This window comes from Sardina pilchardus, chromosome 10 (genome assembly GCF_963854185.1).
Source record: "Sardina pilchardus chromosome 10, fSarPil1.1, whole genome shotgun sequence".
Taxonomy (NCBI): Eukaryota; Metazoa; Chordata; class Actinopteri; order Clupeiformes; family Clupeidae; genus Sardina; species Sardina pilchardus.
In genome coordinates, this window is record NC_085003.1 from 15,005,541 (window position 1) to 15,024,195 (window position 18,655).

General features: G+C 40.5%; 1 protein-coding gene across 1 annotated transcript in view; it reads left to right on the forward strand.

Annotated features, from left to right (window-relative positions):
- Nucleotides 1-12,152, forward strand: part of LOC134094284 (proprotein convertase subtilisin/kexin type 5) — a 56,835-nt gene extending 44,683 nt beyond the window's left edge. Inside the window, exon 16 of the mRNA XM_062547760.1 lies at nt 11,360-12,152. Within this exon, the coding sequence (XP_062403744.1) occupies nt 11,360-11,772 (413 nt within the window). The 3' untranslated portion in view covers nt 11,773-12,152. The remainder of the gene's footprint in view (nt 1-11,359) is intronic.
- The last annotated feature ends 6,503 nt before the right edge of the window (nt 12,153-18,655 follow it).

The window sequence follows — 18,655 nt, forward strand, 5'->3', positions numbered from 1 at the left end:
GGCCAAAGTCAAGTTTCCTTACTTTTTGTGAGTGGTTTATAATAATAATAACTCAAGCATGGTATGGCTAAATTTAAGGACAATAGCAAAATAAATGTCAAATTCTATCAATGGACAAATTATAACAAAACAATACTATTATACAAACCATAACACATCACAAACTCAAAGGACTAAGTGCATATTAAACAAATATGCCTTAAGACCCCTCTTAAAAGATCCAAAGCTGTTGCTGGAACGGAGAGCACTGGGCAACTCATTCCACCAACACGGAACCACTGAAGAATAGGATCTACAATTTGACCTAGCATGTATGGTTGGTCGACATAACAGACGCTCCTCAGAAGATCGCAATGGGATCGCAGTGATTAAAGAACTGAAGTAGCTGGGAGCAGATCCAGTCAGTGTCCTATAGGCCATTTATAGATAGATGTTCAGAGAGATCAGGCAACAGAACCTAGGGCGGTAGGCAACCGCGGTTGTTGATGTAGAGTAGCCTATGCAACGTTACGCTACTTTAACAGCCTGCTTACCGACATGGGTGCATGTGTGTCGGACTCAGCACGTTTATCCAAGATCAACGATCTTGAAACGGTCCATTGTTTAAGTGAGACATCGTAATTTCCATGAATGGCAACACGTGAGTTTGTTAGCAAAATGTTTTTTTTTTTCTATGCTGGAGTAAGTGAGAGTGAGAAGGGGAGTGGCTAGAGAGCGGTTGGCAGAGCATTCCAGAGTCCAGCGGGGGTAGCAGATTTTGATTGACAGACCTGAAAGGCCTGAAGGGGTGTGTAGGTGAGTGATGTTACACAGTTACAGGAAGCCAGTGAAGTGTGCGGAGTAGAGGGCTGATATGGGTGTGCGGCGCCTGTCTGATCTAGTAAGTAGCCTAGAATCAGCATGTTGAATGGAGTGCAGGCAGTGAAGGACAGATTTGTTGAGTGAGGAGAAGATTGAGTTGCAAAAGTGAAAATGGGAGGAAATGAAGGCATGGATGAGTGGAAAAAACCTTGAGTTGATCAGTGATTTGATGTGAGTTTCAAAAGATAGGGATTTGTAAAATGTCACCCCAAGGTTCCTTAGACTAGGCCAAACCACAGATGCCAAAGGCAAAATGTTCTGTCAGAGGGAGAGAGCTGTCTGGCACTATGATTAAAACCTCTGTGTTATCTCGGCTCAGCTCTCAGCCATCCAGTTGTTTATTATTATTATGGCGTCTGTGCAATCTAGGAGCCTTGTAAGGGCAGGATATGCCACTAAAAACATGTCTGATAATAACTGAATGATTGAATTGAACTTAGACCAGATAAGAATTAATACGCTTTTGACCTGACTGTACTGTTTCTTACCAGTCACCTGTATGCTCTATACTGTAGGTGCATGTGCAGAAATAACCGCTATAGACCTCTGAAGTTCGCCTACAAAAAGGATCCAAAGCTGCCATCTTTGCCCATATAAGGAGATCCGGGAGTTAATTGAAGCTACTGTAACTCCCTATGGCAAGTTGCATGGGGTACACTGTAAAAAAATAATTTGTAATGCTTACTTAAAAAATGTGTGGAAACTCATTGCCTCAAACGACGTGGATAATGTAACTGGTTTCTTTCAAGGTAATGTTTACTTTACATCTGTAAGTACCCTTTACTTACAAGAAAGTAAGCTCCGCTTAAGACTTGAGTGTTCAGGTTACTTAACACCCACTAGTAGTGTTTACTTCATAACATCCGGGAAAGCTTACTTGAAGCAAAGTTGCTTTTACTCCTTTTTTACTCCCATTAAGGTACTTAATGTCAAGTGTAGTCAAATTAATGAGAATAAAGCAAATGAAAGTTATTATTTAGGGCCCGAGCACCGAGGTGCGGCCACTGAAAGTGGCTGCACCGTAGGTGCAAGGCCCTATTGTTTTTGCTCAGATTATTATTATTAGGGCCCGAGCACCGAGGTGCGGCCACTGAAAGTGGCTGCACCGTAGGTGCAAGGCCCTATTGTTTTTGCTCAGATTATTATTATTATTATTATACTTCTATTCCTCTTACCCTTAACTTTTTCGCCCTTTTTCACCAACTTCACATGCACTAAAACTCTTGTAATTTGGCATCTAGATGTGGAATTGTTAACTGTACTTAGAGACAAAGGTTTGGCCCAGGGTGTGGCTCAGGGACTGTATAGCGCCACCTAGCGCGCCGTCTACTGTGGTTGACGCATACATTCACGGAAATGAACCATATTTGGTGGACATGTGTGTTGTATTATTCTGAACAAGTTTTACATTTAAACTATATAGTGAATATTAAAAGAATTTGAATTATGTGAGATTTTCTGATTTTTGCACATCATGTATTTTGAAATACTTCTCCTAGACGGTTTATCGAAACTATGTCATTTCAGCACTAAAATGATCTTGAGGGGTTGCCCAAGAGAAATTGCGACCAGATTTTTGAATTTCAAAAGTATATTGAAATGGCGAAGGTTTGAATCCAGGCGTCTTGTAAAAGAAACAGGAAGTTGGCGTTATAGGCAGAAAACAGTGACTAATTTGGATCAAATTAAGTGGAGTATTAGTTAGTGTGTTTGTAGTCACAGTCATATACAAGTTTTGATGTGGCATTAATTCTGTCACTCAATAGTGTATTAATGATCGTGGTTGACACATAGTTTTACCTAAAATATTATGAAGTGAGTTTACAAATATTAATACTCATATGAACCTATGCTGAAATTTTGGCGTTAGCCACATTAACAGAAAGTGAGTTATTCAGGTTTTCATATGACTATGGTCTCTCCTATCCGCTCCTTTCTGCCCGCGCGTGTTACACACAGAACTACTGTCTTAGCCCCATGACCCCCCTCTCTCCCAGCTGGATGTCTCTCTAACCTCCCCCGCTTGCTACACAGAGACTCAGACACAGACACAGACACACACACACACACACACACACACACACACACACACACACACACACACACACACACACACACACACACACACACACACAGAGTCAAGAATGACAGTGTGATGCAAAGTAAAAGGTAAAGAAAAGATCATGTGTATGAAGATTTTACTCAGGTTAAGTCATTTTTGTGATTGAATTGGGGAGTGACTAAGTCAGACCCAAGTTCTAATCCTCGTAAAAATGCTTGGTTGGAATGGCATGTAATAACCAGAATACAGTAAAGTCATGTATTTTGAAACACTCAGACGGTTTACCGAATCAAACCAAGGGTTTATCGAATCATATCATATCAGCAGTAAAATGATCTTGAGGGGTTGCCCAAGAGGAATTGTGAAGTATATTGAAATGGTGAATGTTTGAATTGGGGTGTCTTTTAAGACACAAAAAGGCCGCAAGGGGCATTGATGGGCCCAAGCACCTGCGGTCCGTGACCCAAATGGGACTCCTGGTCACTCAATCACTCACTCACACACACACACACACACTCTCACTCACACACACACACTCTCCTCACTCACTCACTCACACACACACACACACACACACAAACACACACACACACACACACACACACACACACACACACACACACACACACACACACACACACACACACACACACACACACACACACACACACACACACACACACACACACACACACACACACACACAACCTCTCACTGCTCTCCCAGCACCGCTGGTCAGTGTGTGATTCACCTCACTGTGTGTTCACTGTGTGCTGTGTGTGTTCACTAATTCGGTTAAATTGGGTTACATGCAGAGAAATTAATTTCTCTCACGGGATCAAAAAAGTGTATATTCTATTGATCCATTTGTCTCTACCCCCTCTGTCTCTCTCTCTCTCTCTCTCTGTCTCTCTCTCTCTCTCTCTCTCTCTCAGCTGCATTGTTCCCCCTCCCCCGTTCTTTCCACACAGACACACACACACACACACACACACATATACACACACACTCTCTCTCCCTTCCTTGATCCACATGAAAATGAATGGCCAGATTTGCCATGAGTCGGTCAAGAATGACAGTGTGATGTAAAGTAAAAGGTAAAGAAAAAGTCATGTGTATGATGATTTTATTCAGGTTAAGTCATTTTTAGTGATTGAATTGGGGACTGACTAAGCCAGACCCAAGTTCTTATCCTCACAAAAATGCTTGGTTGGAATAGCATGTAATAACCAGAATACAGAAAAGTCAAACAATCATGACTTAGTTATGTTTTGTTTACATCAAGACACACACACACATTAAATACAGCAACAGGTTTTATGAATTCAATGATCTGAAGCCAAGATATTGATGTAAGCCTTACAGATGCATGATTTACAGTACACCAATCAACACACTGGTTATCTGGTGTTAGTGCTACCACTAGTCAGAGACAGAGCTCTGGCTTAGAGTGTGGCTTAGGGACTCTAGAGCCCACCTAGCGCATTGTCTGTTGTGGTTGACACATACATTCACGAAAATGAACCAAATTTGGGTGGCATGTGTGTTATTGCTATAGCTATTCAGAGACAGCGATCTGGCCAAGGGTGTCTTAGGGACTGTATAACGCCACCTAGCGCATTGTCTGTTGTGTTTGACACACATTCACGAAAATGAACCAAATTTGGTGGGCTTGTGCGTAATTGCTATCGATAGTCAGAGATAGAGCTCTGGCCTGGGGTGTGGCTTAGGGACTCTATAGCGCCACCTAGCGTGTTGTCTGTTGTGGTTGACACACACATTCAGGAAAATTGACCAAATTTGGTGGGCATGTGTGTTGCTCATGCACATGCCCACCAACACGCACATGTTGCTTTGTTAGATTCCGAAATGTCACATGTCTCCGCACCGCAGGTGCTCGGGCCCGCCATCGCCGCTTGCGGCTATATTTATTATTATTATTATACTTCTATTCCTCTTACTCTTAACTTTTTCGCCCTTTTTCACCAACTTGACATGCACTAAAACTCTTGTAATTTGGCATCTAGATGTGGAATTGTTAACTGTACTTAGAGACAAAGGTTTGGCCTAGGGTGTGGCTCAGGGACTGTATAGCGCCACCTAGCGCGCCGTCTACTGTGGTTGACGCATACATTCACGGAAATGAACCAAATTTGGTGGACATGTGTGTTGTATTATTCTGAACAAGTTTTACATTTAAACTATATAGTGAATCTTAGAAGAATTTGAATTATGTGAGATTGTCTGATTTTTGCACATCATGTATTTTGAAATACTTCTCCTAGACGGTTTATCGAAATTATGTCATTTAAGCACTAAAATGATCTTGAGGGGTTGCCTGAGAGGAATTGCGACCAGATTTTTGAATTTCAAAAGTATATTGAAATGGCGAAGGTTTGAATCTAGGTGTCTTATAAAAGAAGCAAAAAGTTGGTGTTATAGGCAGAAAACAGTGACTAATTTGGATGAAATTTGATGGAGTATTAGTTAGTGTGTTTGTAGTGACAGTCATATACAAAGTTTTGAATTTGGTGTTGTTTGTGTTTTTTAAAAGCACATTAATGATTGTGGTGGACACAGTTTTAGCTAAAATATTTTGAAGCGAGTTGATGAATAATTATAATCATATCAACCTATGCTGCAATTTTGATTTCAACCATGTTGACAGAAAGTGAGATATTTAGGTTTATTAGGTTTTTATAGGTCTCTGTTCCTAGCCGCGCATGGTCTTGCTCCCTCACTGTGGCTCACCCACTCTAGTCTGTTTCCCTCCCCCCACAGTTCTTCCCACCCCTCCCCTCTCTCCCAGCTGGATGTCTCTCTAACCTCCCCCGCTTTCCACATAGAGACTCAGACACAGACACACACACACACACACACACACACACACACACACACACAGACACACACACACACACACACACAGACACACACACACACACACACAGGTTTGAACCTAAGTTTCTTATAAAAGGAACAATAAGTTGGTGTTATAGGCAGAAAGCAGTGACTAATTTGGATGAAATTTAATGGAGTATTAGATAGTGTGGTTGTAGTGACAGTCACATTCAAGTTTTGATGTTGTTTGGTGTGGTTGTGATTTTGTCACTTATAATAGCATATTAATGATTGTGGTTGACACATAGTTTTACCTAAAGTATTATGAGATGAGTTTACAAATAGCCTACTAATAGTCATATTAATGCTGCAATTTTGACTTTAAACACACTAACAGAAAGTGAGTTATTTAGGGTTATTTGTTTGATGCCCTAGGGAATGAAACTCAATTGTCTGTAAAAGTCTCTCACTCATTTGACATTCTGTGGTCGAGAGCACTGTCCCGCCCACTACACCATGTGATTTGTTAGTCAGTGCAGATCCAGGCGACCCCATAGAAGTCTCAGTCAATGTAGCTCTATACTGAGTGTTTTCGTGGATTTATATCGTGGAAACAGTGCAATCATTTTTGACTTTTTGTCTACGGAGTTATTCTTGAAAGTAAGGTAACAGTTTTGTTGAAACGCAACTTTGCAAGCTATTTGATGCGGTTCAATAAGTTGGCTAAAGCGCTCGTTTCCTCCATCTAGCTAACTCCAAGTGATGCATGTTAGTGATATGGTGTTTACTAGCTAGTTTATCTCAGCTTACAAATAGAGCCTTGATAGCCTAGGTGACAGCCTAACTAGGCCTACTGAAACATAATCCAAACTTTTGACAGTTGTAAAATGTAACGTGAAGTTCAAATGTGTCACTGTTTGGGAGTAGCCTGCCGTTTGGGAGCTAACGTTATAGCAAGGCAGGTTTTTGTCACGTTCGGTAATTAACAAGTCCCAGTGCGATAACGAACGTCAAATAGCCTACTGTAGTTGGTCTTGTTTGAAAAGGTCTAGCGGAAAACACAACAGGCACCTAGGGCCAGCCGTAGGAAATTCGACCTGGTTTTAAATCTTGGCCTAAGCTAGCTAGCTAAGCTAGCTCGCTAACTCCAATTGATGCACGTTAGCGATATGGTGTTTACTAGTTTATTTTAGCTTACAAATAGAGCATTGATAGCCTAGGTGTCAGTTTAACTCCTGAAACATAATCCAAACTTTTGACAGATGTAAAACGTAATGAGAAGTTCAAATGTGTCACATTTTGGGAGTAGCCTACCGTTTGTGAGTGGAAGCTAGCTAATGCCTTTATTAGTGGAGGACGTAAGTTTGAAACCACAACGAACTTACTCTGCCTAACTGAAGGAGGACGTTTCTCCATGGACATCTAGAAAGCAGGAGAGAAGATGACAGAACTAGAACTGGCCGTCTGCTTAGCTTTCAATCAAGGTAAGAACATTTCCCTGCAGTGCAAGGCAGGTTAATGTTATTCAGTTGTGGTGATTAATTGCCTTTAAATTGAGTGAACCATCTATCTATTCAAAATAATCTAAACGTTTCCCCTATCTGGAAATACGTTAGTTTGGTGCCACCGATTCATATGAGCAGTCGTGCAATGTGTGTGTGATCCAAGTGAAACCATACGAGGCTAGAAACAACCATATTTTTCAAACGATTGATTCCTTTAATTATACATGCAAACAGCATAGGCAGACTGCCTAATCCTAGTTTTTGAAACGATTGAAGATGATATGAACATAGTTTATCCCTTTGCATGCGTTTGCAAACATGCTCTGGGTAGACTTCAAAACGTTTTTTTAATTATTTGATCTGCCATCACTAAGCCTAGTTTAATTAGGCTATAGGCCTATGCATTAATAACCTTGCCTATGATGGACTGAGAAATTTGCCGTCAACGTTAGGCATGAAACGGTAGGCTCAAATTATTTATTTAAAAGACGTAATTTATGAAGTTGTTGTTGGCTTTGCCACGCGTTCGCATCCAGTTTGACGTGTCCGGATTTTCCGATAATGACAGCAATCTCGTGATGGCAATATTGACTTTTAATTTCTGCGCGTGTAAACTAGTCTAGGCTACAGTGCCTGAAGTTAGCTGTGACAGACTAGCCTACTGGTTTTCATAGTTTTAGCCACAAAGCCTGTCTACCCTAGGTCAACTGAATTGTTTAGTTATCACCTTGTCATTTCGCATTTTTCCAACTTTATCTCCGTGCGCCCCATGTCATTCAAGACGTCATTCAAAACATATTTCGGGATAGCCATCTCACTATGAGAAAACGTATGACGACAGTGCTAAGAGATTAACACATTGGCATGCTTGGTAAACTTGTCTTGCACATAATATTGAGCTGATTTGTTTAGTGAAAATGGCCTGTAGCATTGTGCTGATAGATGAAAAAAGTCGCCTATTTAAAGGCACAGTTTGAATTTTAATCCTAGCTCTCCATTTAGTGTGTGCACTTGAACAAATGATGTAGCTTATAACAGTAGGGCCAGACATTTGTTTTTAGGAGGAAAGGTGATGGACATGTTACTTTGGAAGGAGAGGGAGTGGTGCAATTTGATTTTCTTTGGAACTTAAATATCATCAAGCAACCTCTTCAAACAGCATCAAAATATCAATAGGCCTATTCACTATTATATTGTACAGGACTAGAGCTAGAGGACTAAGGGGGTAGGCTATATGTTATCAAGTAGGTCTATATTAAAACATGTAGTCAACATTATAACTTTATGTTGGTTTAAGTGAAAACAAAGCATGTCATGAACTAGGAAAATCCATGGTTCTACATCATTGTTGGCAAAATGATCATGATAGCTGCCCTACATATTTCAGCCATATCTGGTTTAGTCTTGAGTAGGCCTAGGCTACTTTGCTATAAATTAGTCGTAGACTTATTACGATATAGTCTATGTATATCTATATATATCGAGGGCTGAGAACCACAGGGGCGTAAGTGACATTTCACCAACTTTACAATAGAGCCAAAACAAATCTAACTGCTTATGTTCACAGTTAAAGACCTTTGGTTTTTGTTTTTGTCAATCATTTAATATTTATAAATATTTTACTTCTATAATTGTGTCAGCTAAAAAGAGCTCATCAAGAGCTTTCAGGTGATATATATAACTCAATTTTGACCAAAATGTCACTTACGCAACTGCCCCTTTGGTTCTCAGCCCTCGATATATGTTATAATGTTTATATGTATCACAGTTTATAAACAGTTCTCATAAAAGTCATCTGATGTTATCATTTAAGGGGTCATTTTTGAAAACGTTCTCCTGAGGGTGCTGGGTATATTTTCCTCTTTTTTGTCCTTTGCCAATCACACCCCTGAAACATGGTGTGAATCAATCTCATCGAGTGCTGTCAGTAAGAAAAAGAACAAGGAAACTTGATATGACAGAGCAGCAAACACTCATTTTCTATGCCCCATTCAGTTAACCTAATGATAGTTGCTGGTTCAGTATTCGGCTAAGGTTGTATCAAATTTCCTGGTTCTTTATCCTACAGTGACCTCAAACAACAGGGCTTTGAATTTGTTCACACACAATTTCAATACTGGAAAACTGGTCTTGAAAGTCCTTAAAAAGTGCTTGAATTTGGCCATGACAATGGTGTACAAAACCTGTGCATGTAAATTTAACGGTCTATCAAAGCAATAACAGCAACATTTTCTTTTATTTGGACTTCAAAAATACTTTTTATGAGGAACATTTAAAACCCTTGAACTAATAAAGTAAATTAAGTGAGAGGAAGTGTGCGGACCTTTTACTCTTTTTTTGAACATTTAAAACCCTACAATTTATCTTCGTGGCAGAAGGCGTACTTTAGAAATTTCACAGACAAAATTGTTTTTGCTACCCCTAGTCAGAGACAGAGCTCTGGTCTAGGGTGTGGCTTAGGGACTCTATAGTGCCACCTAGCAGATTGTGTTGTGGTTGACGTGTACATTCACGAAAATGAAGCAAATTTGGTGGTTTTACGTGTTATTGGTGTCGCTACTGAAAGATAGAGCTCTGGCCTAGGGTGTGGCTTAAGGACTAAGCGCCACCTAGTTTGTTGTCTGTTGTGGTTGACGTGTACATTCATGAAAATTAACCAAATTTATTGGACTTCTTTCGTATTGCTATCGCTAGTCAGAAAAGGAGCTCAGGCCTAGGGTGTGGCTTAGGGACTCTATAGCGCCACCTAGCGTGTTGTCTGTTGTGGTTGACACATATATTCACGAAAATTAGTCACATTTGGTGGGCATGTGTGTTACTGCTACAGCTAGTCAGGGACAGAGCTCTGGCCTAGGGTGTCGCTTAGGTACTCTATAGTGCCACCTAGCATGTTGTCTTTTGTGGTTGACACATATATTCACAAAAATGAACCAAATTTAGTGGGCATGTATGTTGCTCATGCACAGGCACACCAACCCACACATGTTGCTTTGTTAGATTCCGAAATGTCACTGGTCTCCGCACCGCAGGTGCTCGGGCCCGCCATCGCCGCTTGCGGCTATATTTTATTTTGTTATTATGAATATGTAATATTATAATAGATATATTGGGGGGAAAAAAACAATTATAAATATCATAAAAATAAAGAGTTTGCAGTGATCGAGACTGAAGAGAGGAGAATGTGAGAATGTGTACTGCAGTTTCTTTATATGTGTTTTCCAACTGTAAATAGAGAAGAGGTGGCAAAGGTTTTATCAATACGCTACAGTTGAACTAAAGCAGCTGAATTCAGTTCACTCAGTGTCAATAATTAAAGTTTATCACATTTAATCATCATTGAACTTACATCTCACCCCCATCCCAACCCAGACAATTCAATATTGAACAAGAACTACTAATAAGCAAGAATAATGATGATGATAATAATAATAATAATAATAATAATAATAATAATTATATACTGTAGTTATTGTATCTATTGTATTCTTTTCTCAATCTAGTACTTTTCGCATAGAATCATTTCTGCCTGGGACATGGTAGTGATTATTTAAATCACTACCAAACTTGAGAAATGTTTGGTAGTGACCTGAATCATATCGTTCTGGGTTTTGCCCTGTCTATACAGCTAATAAGGAAATAGAATGATATTTAGACAAAGTGTTCTCCCCACTGTGGAATGTAGGAAGGTAAACACACCCATTTCACCATAATATGTTGATTCATTCGCATGCAGTATGTCATTTTTTACTACACTAGGTATGGGAGTGATATTCCACTTTACTACACTAGGTATGGGAGTGATATTCCACTTTACTACACTAGGTAAGGGAGTGATATTCCACTTTACCACACTAGGTATGGGAGTGATATTCCACTTTACTACACTAGGTAAGGGAGTGATATTCCACTTTACCACACTAGGTATGGGAGTGATATTCCACTTTACTACACTAGGTATGGGAGTGATATTCCAATTTACTTCACTTAGGTACGGGAGTGATATTTGATTTCCTCTCACCTCCTCTCATGCTCTCTCTCTCTCTCTCTCTCTCTCTCTCTTCCTCTCTCTGTCTCTCTCTCTTCTCTGTAACAGCTCTCTGTCTGGAGACCCCTACGGTGGACCAGCGGGACCAGAGCGCGGCGTTGGGTCCAGAGTCCAGTCTGCCTCACTCCACCGCTGCCACGCTGCCCACCGTCCTGTGCCTGGCCCTCCTGGTGGCACTGGGTGTGTTCGGGCTGGTCCAGGCCCGCGCCCGCAAGCGGCTGTGCTGGGGTCGCAGCTACGAGAGGCTGAGCGGGACGGCAGGGTACAGGCCGGACCTGTGGAACATGCCCCACGGCGTTCCAGAGCCAGAGGACAGCGCGGACGAAGTGGACGTCGTGTACGCCAGCCGAGACGGGTCTGTGTACCGGCGCCACAGCTTCATCCACGAACCGGACACGGCCGAGGGAGACTTGGGCGAGGATGAGGAGGGAGATGAGAGCACACAGCTGAACAGAGCCTAGAAGAGAGAGAGACACACACACACACACACACACACACACACACACACACACACACACACACACAGTCTCAAATTCTCAAATTCTGTACAAATATACTTACAGAGTAACACACAAGTGGATTTCTAGATATCTGCTGACCCACATACAGTACATGCGGGGACAACATGAGTGATGGTACTCATTTTATTGGTATTTCCAGCAAGCACACAATAGCCACAACATGATTAATAAATGAAGCACCATTGCACAGTGGTATGTGTTTGTGGACAAAGCTGACAAATGTATAGTTTTAGATGTCTTTTTGATAAGAGAATTGTAATGGTTGGGTTATTTTATAATACTTACAATATGAAGGTGCATAAATATATATTATCTAGTGATGTGATTGATTTGTTTTTATTAATATCATCAAAATAGATTTTTACAAATGGTTTAAGGTTTGGGGCTCATCTCTGGTACACAGACACATGCATACAAATCCCCAGCCTGGGTTTACAGGATTAGTAGTGAAATTGAAGAAGCGCAACTTATACCGAGCTTTCACAATATGATTTTTGAGGAAAACTCAGTCAGCAACTAAATTTTATAGTTGGAATGACCTCATGGGAGTGATTCTCACTGTCACACTCCTGTCAACTAGATCATTTAGTGTAAGGTGCCAATCTTACTGTAGCTGTTTTGAGTCAAAACCAAAATTAAAAGGTGTATATGTGGTGACTATACAGTATGTGGTGAAATAGATTGGTACTTCTGTAACAAATAGTTACCATTACATTAATAAGCACACAATGAACCAACTACACACTGATGGTATGAATACAAAACACATGTGGTTTTTGCTTTCTCTGTGCACAAGAGAGGCTGTCAGTTTAACATCATACTTTTGTCATAGTTCTGTAAACATACAGAGATTCAAATACACACACATCAAAACAAACACAATTAGTTTTTTTTACAAGTCAAAACACAAAATAGTAATTTCACTGAGACAAAAAAAAAAATCTGTGTACACCGGCCACACAATTTCGTGTACATCACATGCAGTGCCCTGTTGTCCAAGGCCCGGGAAAATATCTTCTGGAATGCCGTATCCAGGCCTGACATGATGCCTGGTCAATATCCCCACCTGCCTCCTCCATTGCCTGTAAAAGGGCTATGTGTTGATGGGGATGATGGAGATAGACCTCCCAGCGGCATGCAGGCAGAGAAGAACTCTTCAGTTAGATGAATGGAGAGTATTTGGGTTGAGTGAAGTTTAGTGAAGAGTGGGTGAGCTATAACCAGTTGCGGACCAAACAGCTAACATTGTCCCATACGATGACGTATCTGGTCTGCTCTGGTCTCTCAACAATAGTGAGCATGTCGTATAAGGTGTCCAGGAATGTAATATTATGTGCAGTGTTATATGGGACTAGGGGTGCATGCTGGTGAACAACACCATTTTGATTTATAGCTGCACACATAGGGCCCTACTCATTCGTCTTTATCTATCCTCCCTTCCTTCCTTCCCTCATTCTTTCCTCGGTCCTCCGGCTCGTTCCCACTGATCTATAAAGGACACTGAATACACTATCCCATTGTTACCGCCCCATCATTCTGTATCTAGATCAGTGGGAAACGAGGACCGAGGAAGGAAAGGAGGATTAAAAGACGATTGAGAAGGGCCCAGTTATGTTACCACCACATTGTCCTGGGACACTGATTATGACAGGTTGTCCAACAATGTTCCTGCCACGTCTCCTTTAAAGGTTAAAACCGGCCTCATCCACAAAAAGCAGCTCATGACCCTTAGCATCTGCCTCTAGCTCCATCACTCTCTGTACTAGACAAAACAACTGCAGAACAGCAGACCCATGCACAGCACTACAGTGTGAACTTCCAGATTCAGTACCAATGATACTAGCTCACCTGCACATTCACTCTTTCAAAAGAGACTCCAATTTCATTCAGATTCTATTGCAGGCAACTACACAGCATAATACAGAAATGCTGACATTGTGTGTGGAAATAAATGGAAATGGAAATCAATACCATGGAATTATTTGCAATTTGCTTATTTATAGTGCTTAGGCCTAGACCGTGCTGGGGAAAAAATCTAGCATGTGTGATTGGCACTTATTGTACAATGACCAGGATAAAATGCTTCTAACTACAGGTATAGTGAGATTACAGTGACCAGGATAAATGCTTCTAACTACAGGCAGTGAGATTACAATGACCAGGATAAATGGTGAACTACAGGTAGTGAGATTACAGTGACCAGGGTAAATGCTTCTATAACTACAGGTGAGATTACAATGACCAGGATAAATGCTTCTAACTGATTTGGTAATGTGTTTGATTTGCCCGAAAATATAAATAGCATACTGTCATTATTGGAATACTGTGCAGAGAAGTTAAGGTAGGCCAACTTGGAGCATAGGCCTATAGGCACACAGGAAATGATCTCTCTCGTTGTTGAGTAGCCACAGTGCGTGCGGCAGTACACCTGCAGGCGCGCATGGCCCATACAGATATCTATGTTTACATTGTTTACTAACTTGTGTAACACTTGAGACAATCCGTATGCGCACCAGAGGAGGTTTGGTGACCGAAATGAAAGCTAACACACAGACAGCACTGCAAATAATTATGACTCATAAGAGTATTTCAGTGGCTAGTTGTTTACTTTCGTTAATTTGTTAAACACATTCCAGAAGCTGTCACAGAAAGTGGTCCTGCAGTAACCCCCTCATCATCCACTGATGCAGACTTGAGGCAGGGTGAGCTTAGTTCAACATGAAAGTAAAATGAAACTATTTTGACTTGAAAAAAGGGGCCTCAAACACAAAATATATATTTTTTAATTTATTTTGTGTTTGAAATAAATAAGTAAATAAAATCAAGTAACTTCCTGTTAGATCTTTTTGTATTAGGTAGACAGTCATGCGTGGTGTTTTGCAAAAAGTGTTATATGAAATGATTAACTGAGTCAAAGACTGAGGGTTATGGTAGGCTATTTGAGCGACGGGTCTAAAAAAAATGTGTGACAAAGATTTTAAGCAACAGGAAAAAACAGTAAATCAAAATACTTGAACTTAGATTACATTATATCAGATGAGAAGTTCGAGTGTGCCAAAGTTTGTAAATGAGGAAATAATTGTGTCAATTTCAGGATTTTAAAACATTTTTGTTCAATTTGTATTCATGTGTAGGCTATATTTGTGTATTCATTTTAACTGCATAATGAAGTTTACAAGGTAAGAAATGGTCCTTTGTAAATGTAAATGCATATCTAATTATGTATGTTTGAGTGTACTTGCCTGTCACTTTTCCACCAGTCAAAACTTTACAGTCTGACAGTGAAAATTATAAATGTTGTGGATTGGGCCCAACCACAAACAATTTCAGCTAATCACAATGTTGCTTTAGCTACAATTCAACTTTGCTCTATTTCTATCAAGTCAGGAAAGAGGAGGAGTACATATCACACTGTCCCTGTCCTACAATCAGATTCTGAGGTGAAGTCAAAACACCCATGTTAATGCCGTGTACAGAAAACTATAAGAGCGCTACCACTACCACAACAGGCTTACATGTAAAAGTGCATCAGAGTGTGATGAGGACGCAAAGAACTGAAGAATTCAGATCACATGTCTGCTGCAACCATTATCTTCCATAATCAATGCAATGGTGCCACACCATTATTTGTGAGTACCGATAATACAATGTAACGATATCCATGGAACAGATATACATATAAAACACTTAAGTTTGTCTTTCTATGTCATTGTGCAATCACCCCCATAAAGATAAACACTTAATAACCAACACAGATAACTGCCACGTTTGTGGTTGTTGCTGTGAAACAGAAAAGGACAGGACTATGGAGAGGAAGTGATAAAGAGAGAGGGGGAAGGGAGAGGAGGGTGGAAGAGCAGAAATGGGGAGAGGGTGGACTGGTACAAATGTGACAGAGATTGGTTAAAATGTTACCAAGGGCCTTATGCAAACACACGTGAGGCGAGAGGTCCAAGGGGCGTTTATGAAAACTGTGGAGGGGAACCAGAAAAAAATGAATCCAGATCAGCCAGAAATGCATAATATTACTTAACGCTTCCGTATTATTATTCACCAAAAGGTTTTAAAATAATATAAACATCAAAACTCTTACCGGCAAGCCTAGAAACATTCACATATTATCCACTTATTTTACCATTGGGAATAATGATCCGTTAATTTCCTAAGGCTAAAACACCTCTGCCAACATGTCACAATCAGGGCTGGCTTATCCAAAAAAGGGCAAGTGGGCCAGTGTCCAGGGCAGGGCCGTGGCACCAAATTCTGGGCCCCTACACGAGAAGCCCTGATTGTCCTGATTGATTAACCGTAATAACCAAGGCCTTATTTCAAAGTGTAGCTCTTGCTTTGCATTGTCTGTTTGTTTTAGCGACGATAACGGAGGAGTGCAGTGTCATCTTGTGTGTTTAAACATTTTTGTGCTCACCTTTCTTTGAACTCAGAATTTGACTTCCTTCATTTTGCTTTCTCTCCCTGTCTTCTCTCTCCTTTCTCCTCTGAGACATGACAGACATGTTTTTTTTTTAACTGTGACATACAGTATTGTTACATCTCCATCTAGATAAAAATATCACCGTAAGAGGCAAACCACTTTCAGGGGGCCATTAAGGTTTGCGCGTCTTAATACGGGCCTGATCATAATAAAGTCTAAAGTGAAAACGTACCTGTTCCCCTAAACCTTGCAGCCGATTACAACACGTGAATCATTCCAATACTCCAGCACTCTGATCTTGCAGCCAAGAGAGAGAGTTGGGTTATCTTACTGTGAGTAAACGTGAGAGAAAACGTCCCCATTACATACAGTAGCGACCAGACAACAAAAAAGTCTTCTAACTCTTCCTTAGAAGTAGTTTATTATGTGAGAATAATAAGAATTACAGAAAAATACAAAATACAAAAGTAAATAAAAAATGCCCTAAATAAAATAAAAGTTAAAAATAAAAGCACTTACAAGAATAAAAATAATTACACCAAAAATACAAAACACAAAAATATAAAAATGCCCCAAATAAAGCACTTCTTAGTTGTGCCCATGAGGGGGTCTTGGGGTCCCTATTCTCAAGTAGGGTTCAGACCAAAGATTCCCGACGAGCCGCGACGTTCTAAAACCTTGCAACTGCGACTGAACATGTTGAAAGCTCTGTGACGGCTTGCAACTACGCGCAACTTCTAATTCACACCGCTGCAACTCGGTCTCGTTGGGTCAGGAATCTCTGGTGTGAATTGGGCTTTAGCCTGCCCTAGACAGCACAAAAGTGTCAGACAAGGAAAAGGGCTAGCACTAAAGTTTTTGCAGTCTGTCCGTCTGTGTCTGAAAAGTCAAAAAGTCAGTGTGTCTTCCAAAGAAGTGTGCTCTAAATGAACTAAAGATAATAAAGATAAGTTGTTGCACTATGGACGACTGCGAGCCCTAACCAGCACCAGCCCCCCCCCACCCCCCACCCCCCGTGCTAGTGTCTGAAAAAAGATCTCGACTGTGTGATGTGAATTTATCTTTTATTTCCGTTTTATGTTTGTGCCTTCTCTATAGTAGGTTTCTGTGCCCTGGCTCCTGACAGCCAATTCTTGTCTTTCTCTCTCATTACATTACTGTACATACAGTACATTTGGCTGATGCTTTAGAAAAAAACATTTAAGCTGTTTAGAGCACTTGTAACAACAAATTAAAAAACACAAGTGCATCAATGAGTGTAATAAGTACATCAATGAGTGCAATTGTCTGTAGTAGTGAGAGGGGATGTTCTCTGAAGAGCTGGGTTCTCAGACCTTTGTGGTTTGGCTGTGAGGCCCCTTTGCAAGCTGCATGATGTCTGCACCACATCCTCTGCACTTTTTATAGTCTTTGCCAACCAGTTTGTAGCTTTTCCTTCACACCTTCTGCACAAACATTATGTTTAAGCGACACAACAAACATTTCTTAATCAAAATATGATTATTTTCCAAACATGATTATATGATTGATTATACAAAGCGTTTTCATTTTTTATAGCATACATACATTTTATACTCAAGCAGGGTTTACATTTTTCATAGCATGATTACATTTTGCTTAAGCAAGGTTATATTTCAATCACACCTTAGTGAGCTCAACTTTGATATTAGTGATCAAGCTGAATTCAAAAGGCACGTGTGTGTGTGTGTGTGTGTGTGTGTGTGTGTGTGTGTGTGTGTGTGTGTGTGTGTGTGTGCGTGCGTGCGTGCGTGCATGCGTGCGTGCGTGCGTGCGTGCGTGAAGTAGACGGTGAGCCAGGGCCTCAAATTATGGAAACCGTTATCCGAAAAGGTGGCAAAGGCTACCATACCTTTTCTGAAAGCCTGGAATCTCAGCTTTTCAATGATGTATGATGGCCATCTGACAAGAGTAGCTGTTTTGAGTTTACATTATGACACATAATGTAAACTAAGGTTAAAGAAATTAATGTGTATAAATCAAGCAGAACACTGGAATATTTTATTTTGTTATGTTTGGCATCATTTTACAGGGGAGACTCTGAGCTTTCATTTAAATCCTTTTGTGAACATTTTGGATAAGTACAGCCAACCCTGGAGCTCTTCAAACCTTTAATCACACATTTCCCTACCATTTCCCTGCCATTTTTTGTCTTTTAATCCTGTGGCACCTTGGAGCATCAGAGAAACAAAATCCAAACACTGAAATACTGGCATGACCCTAAGGATTCAGGAAATGTATCATTTACCCATATTATCTGATTTGGAGGGGGTGATTTACAGTCTTGTATCAGAGATGGTGTTTTTTCAAAGACATAAACAGTAGTGTACTATTACCCTTATAGGCTAATTTGTTGATATGTCGAGTTGAAAG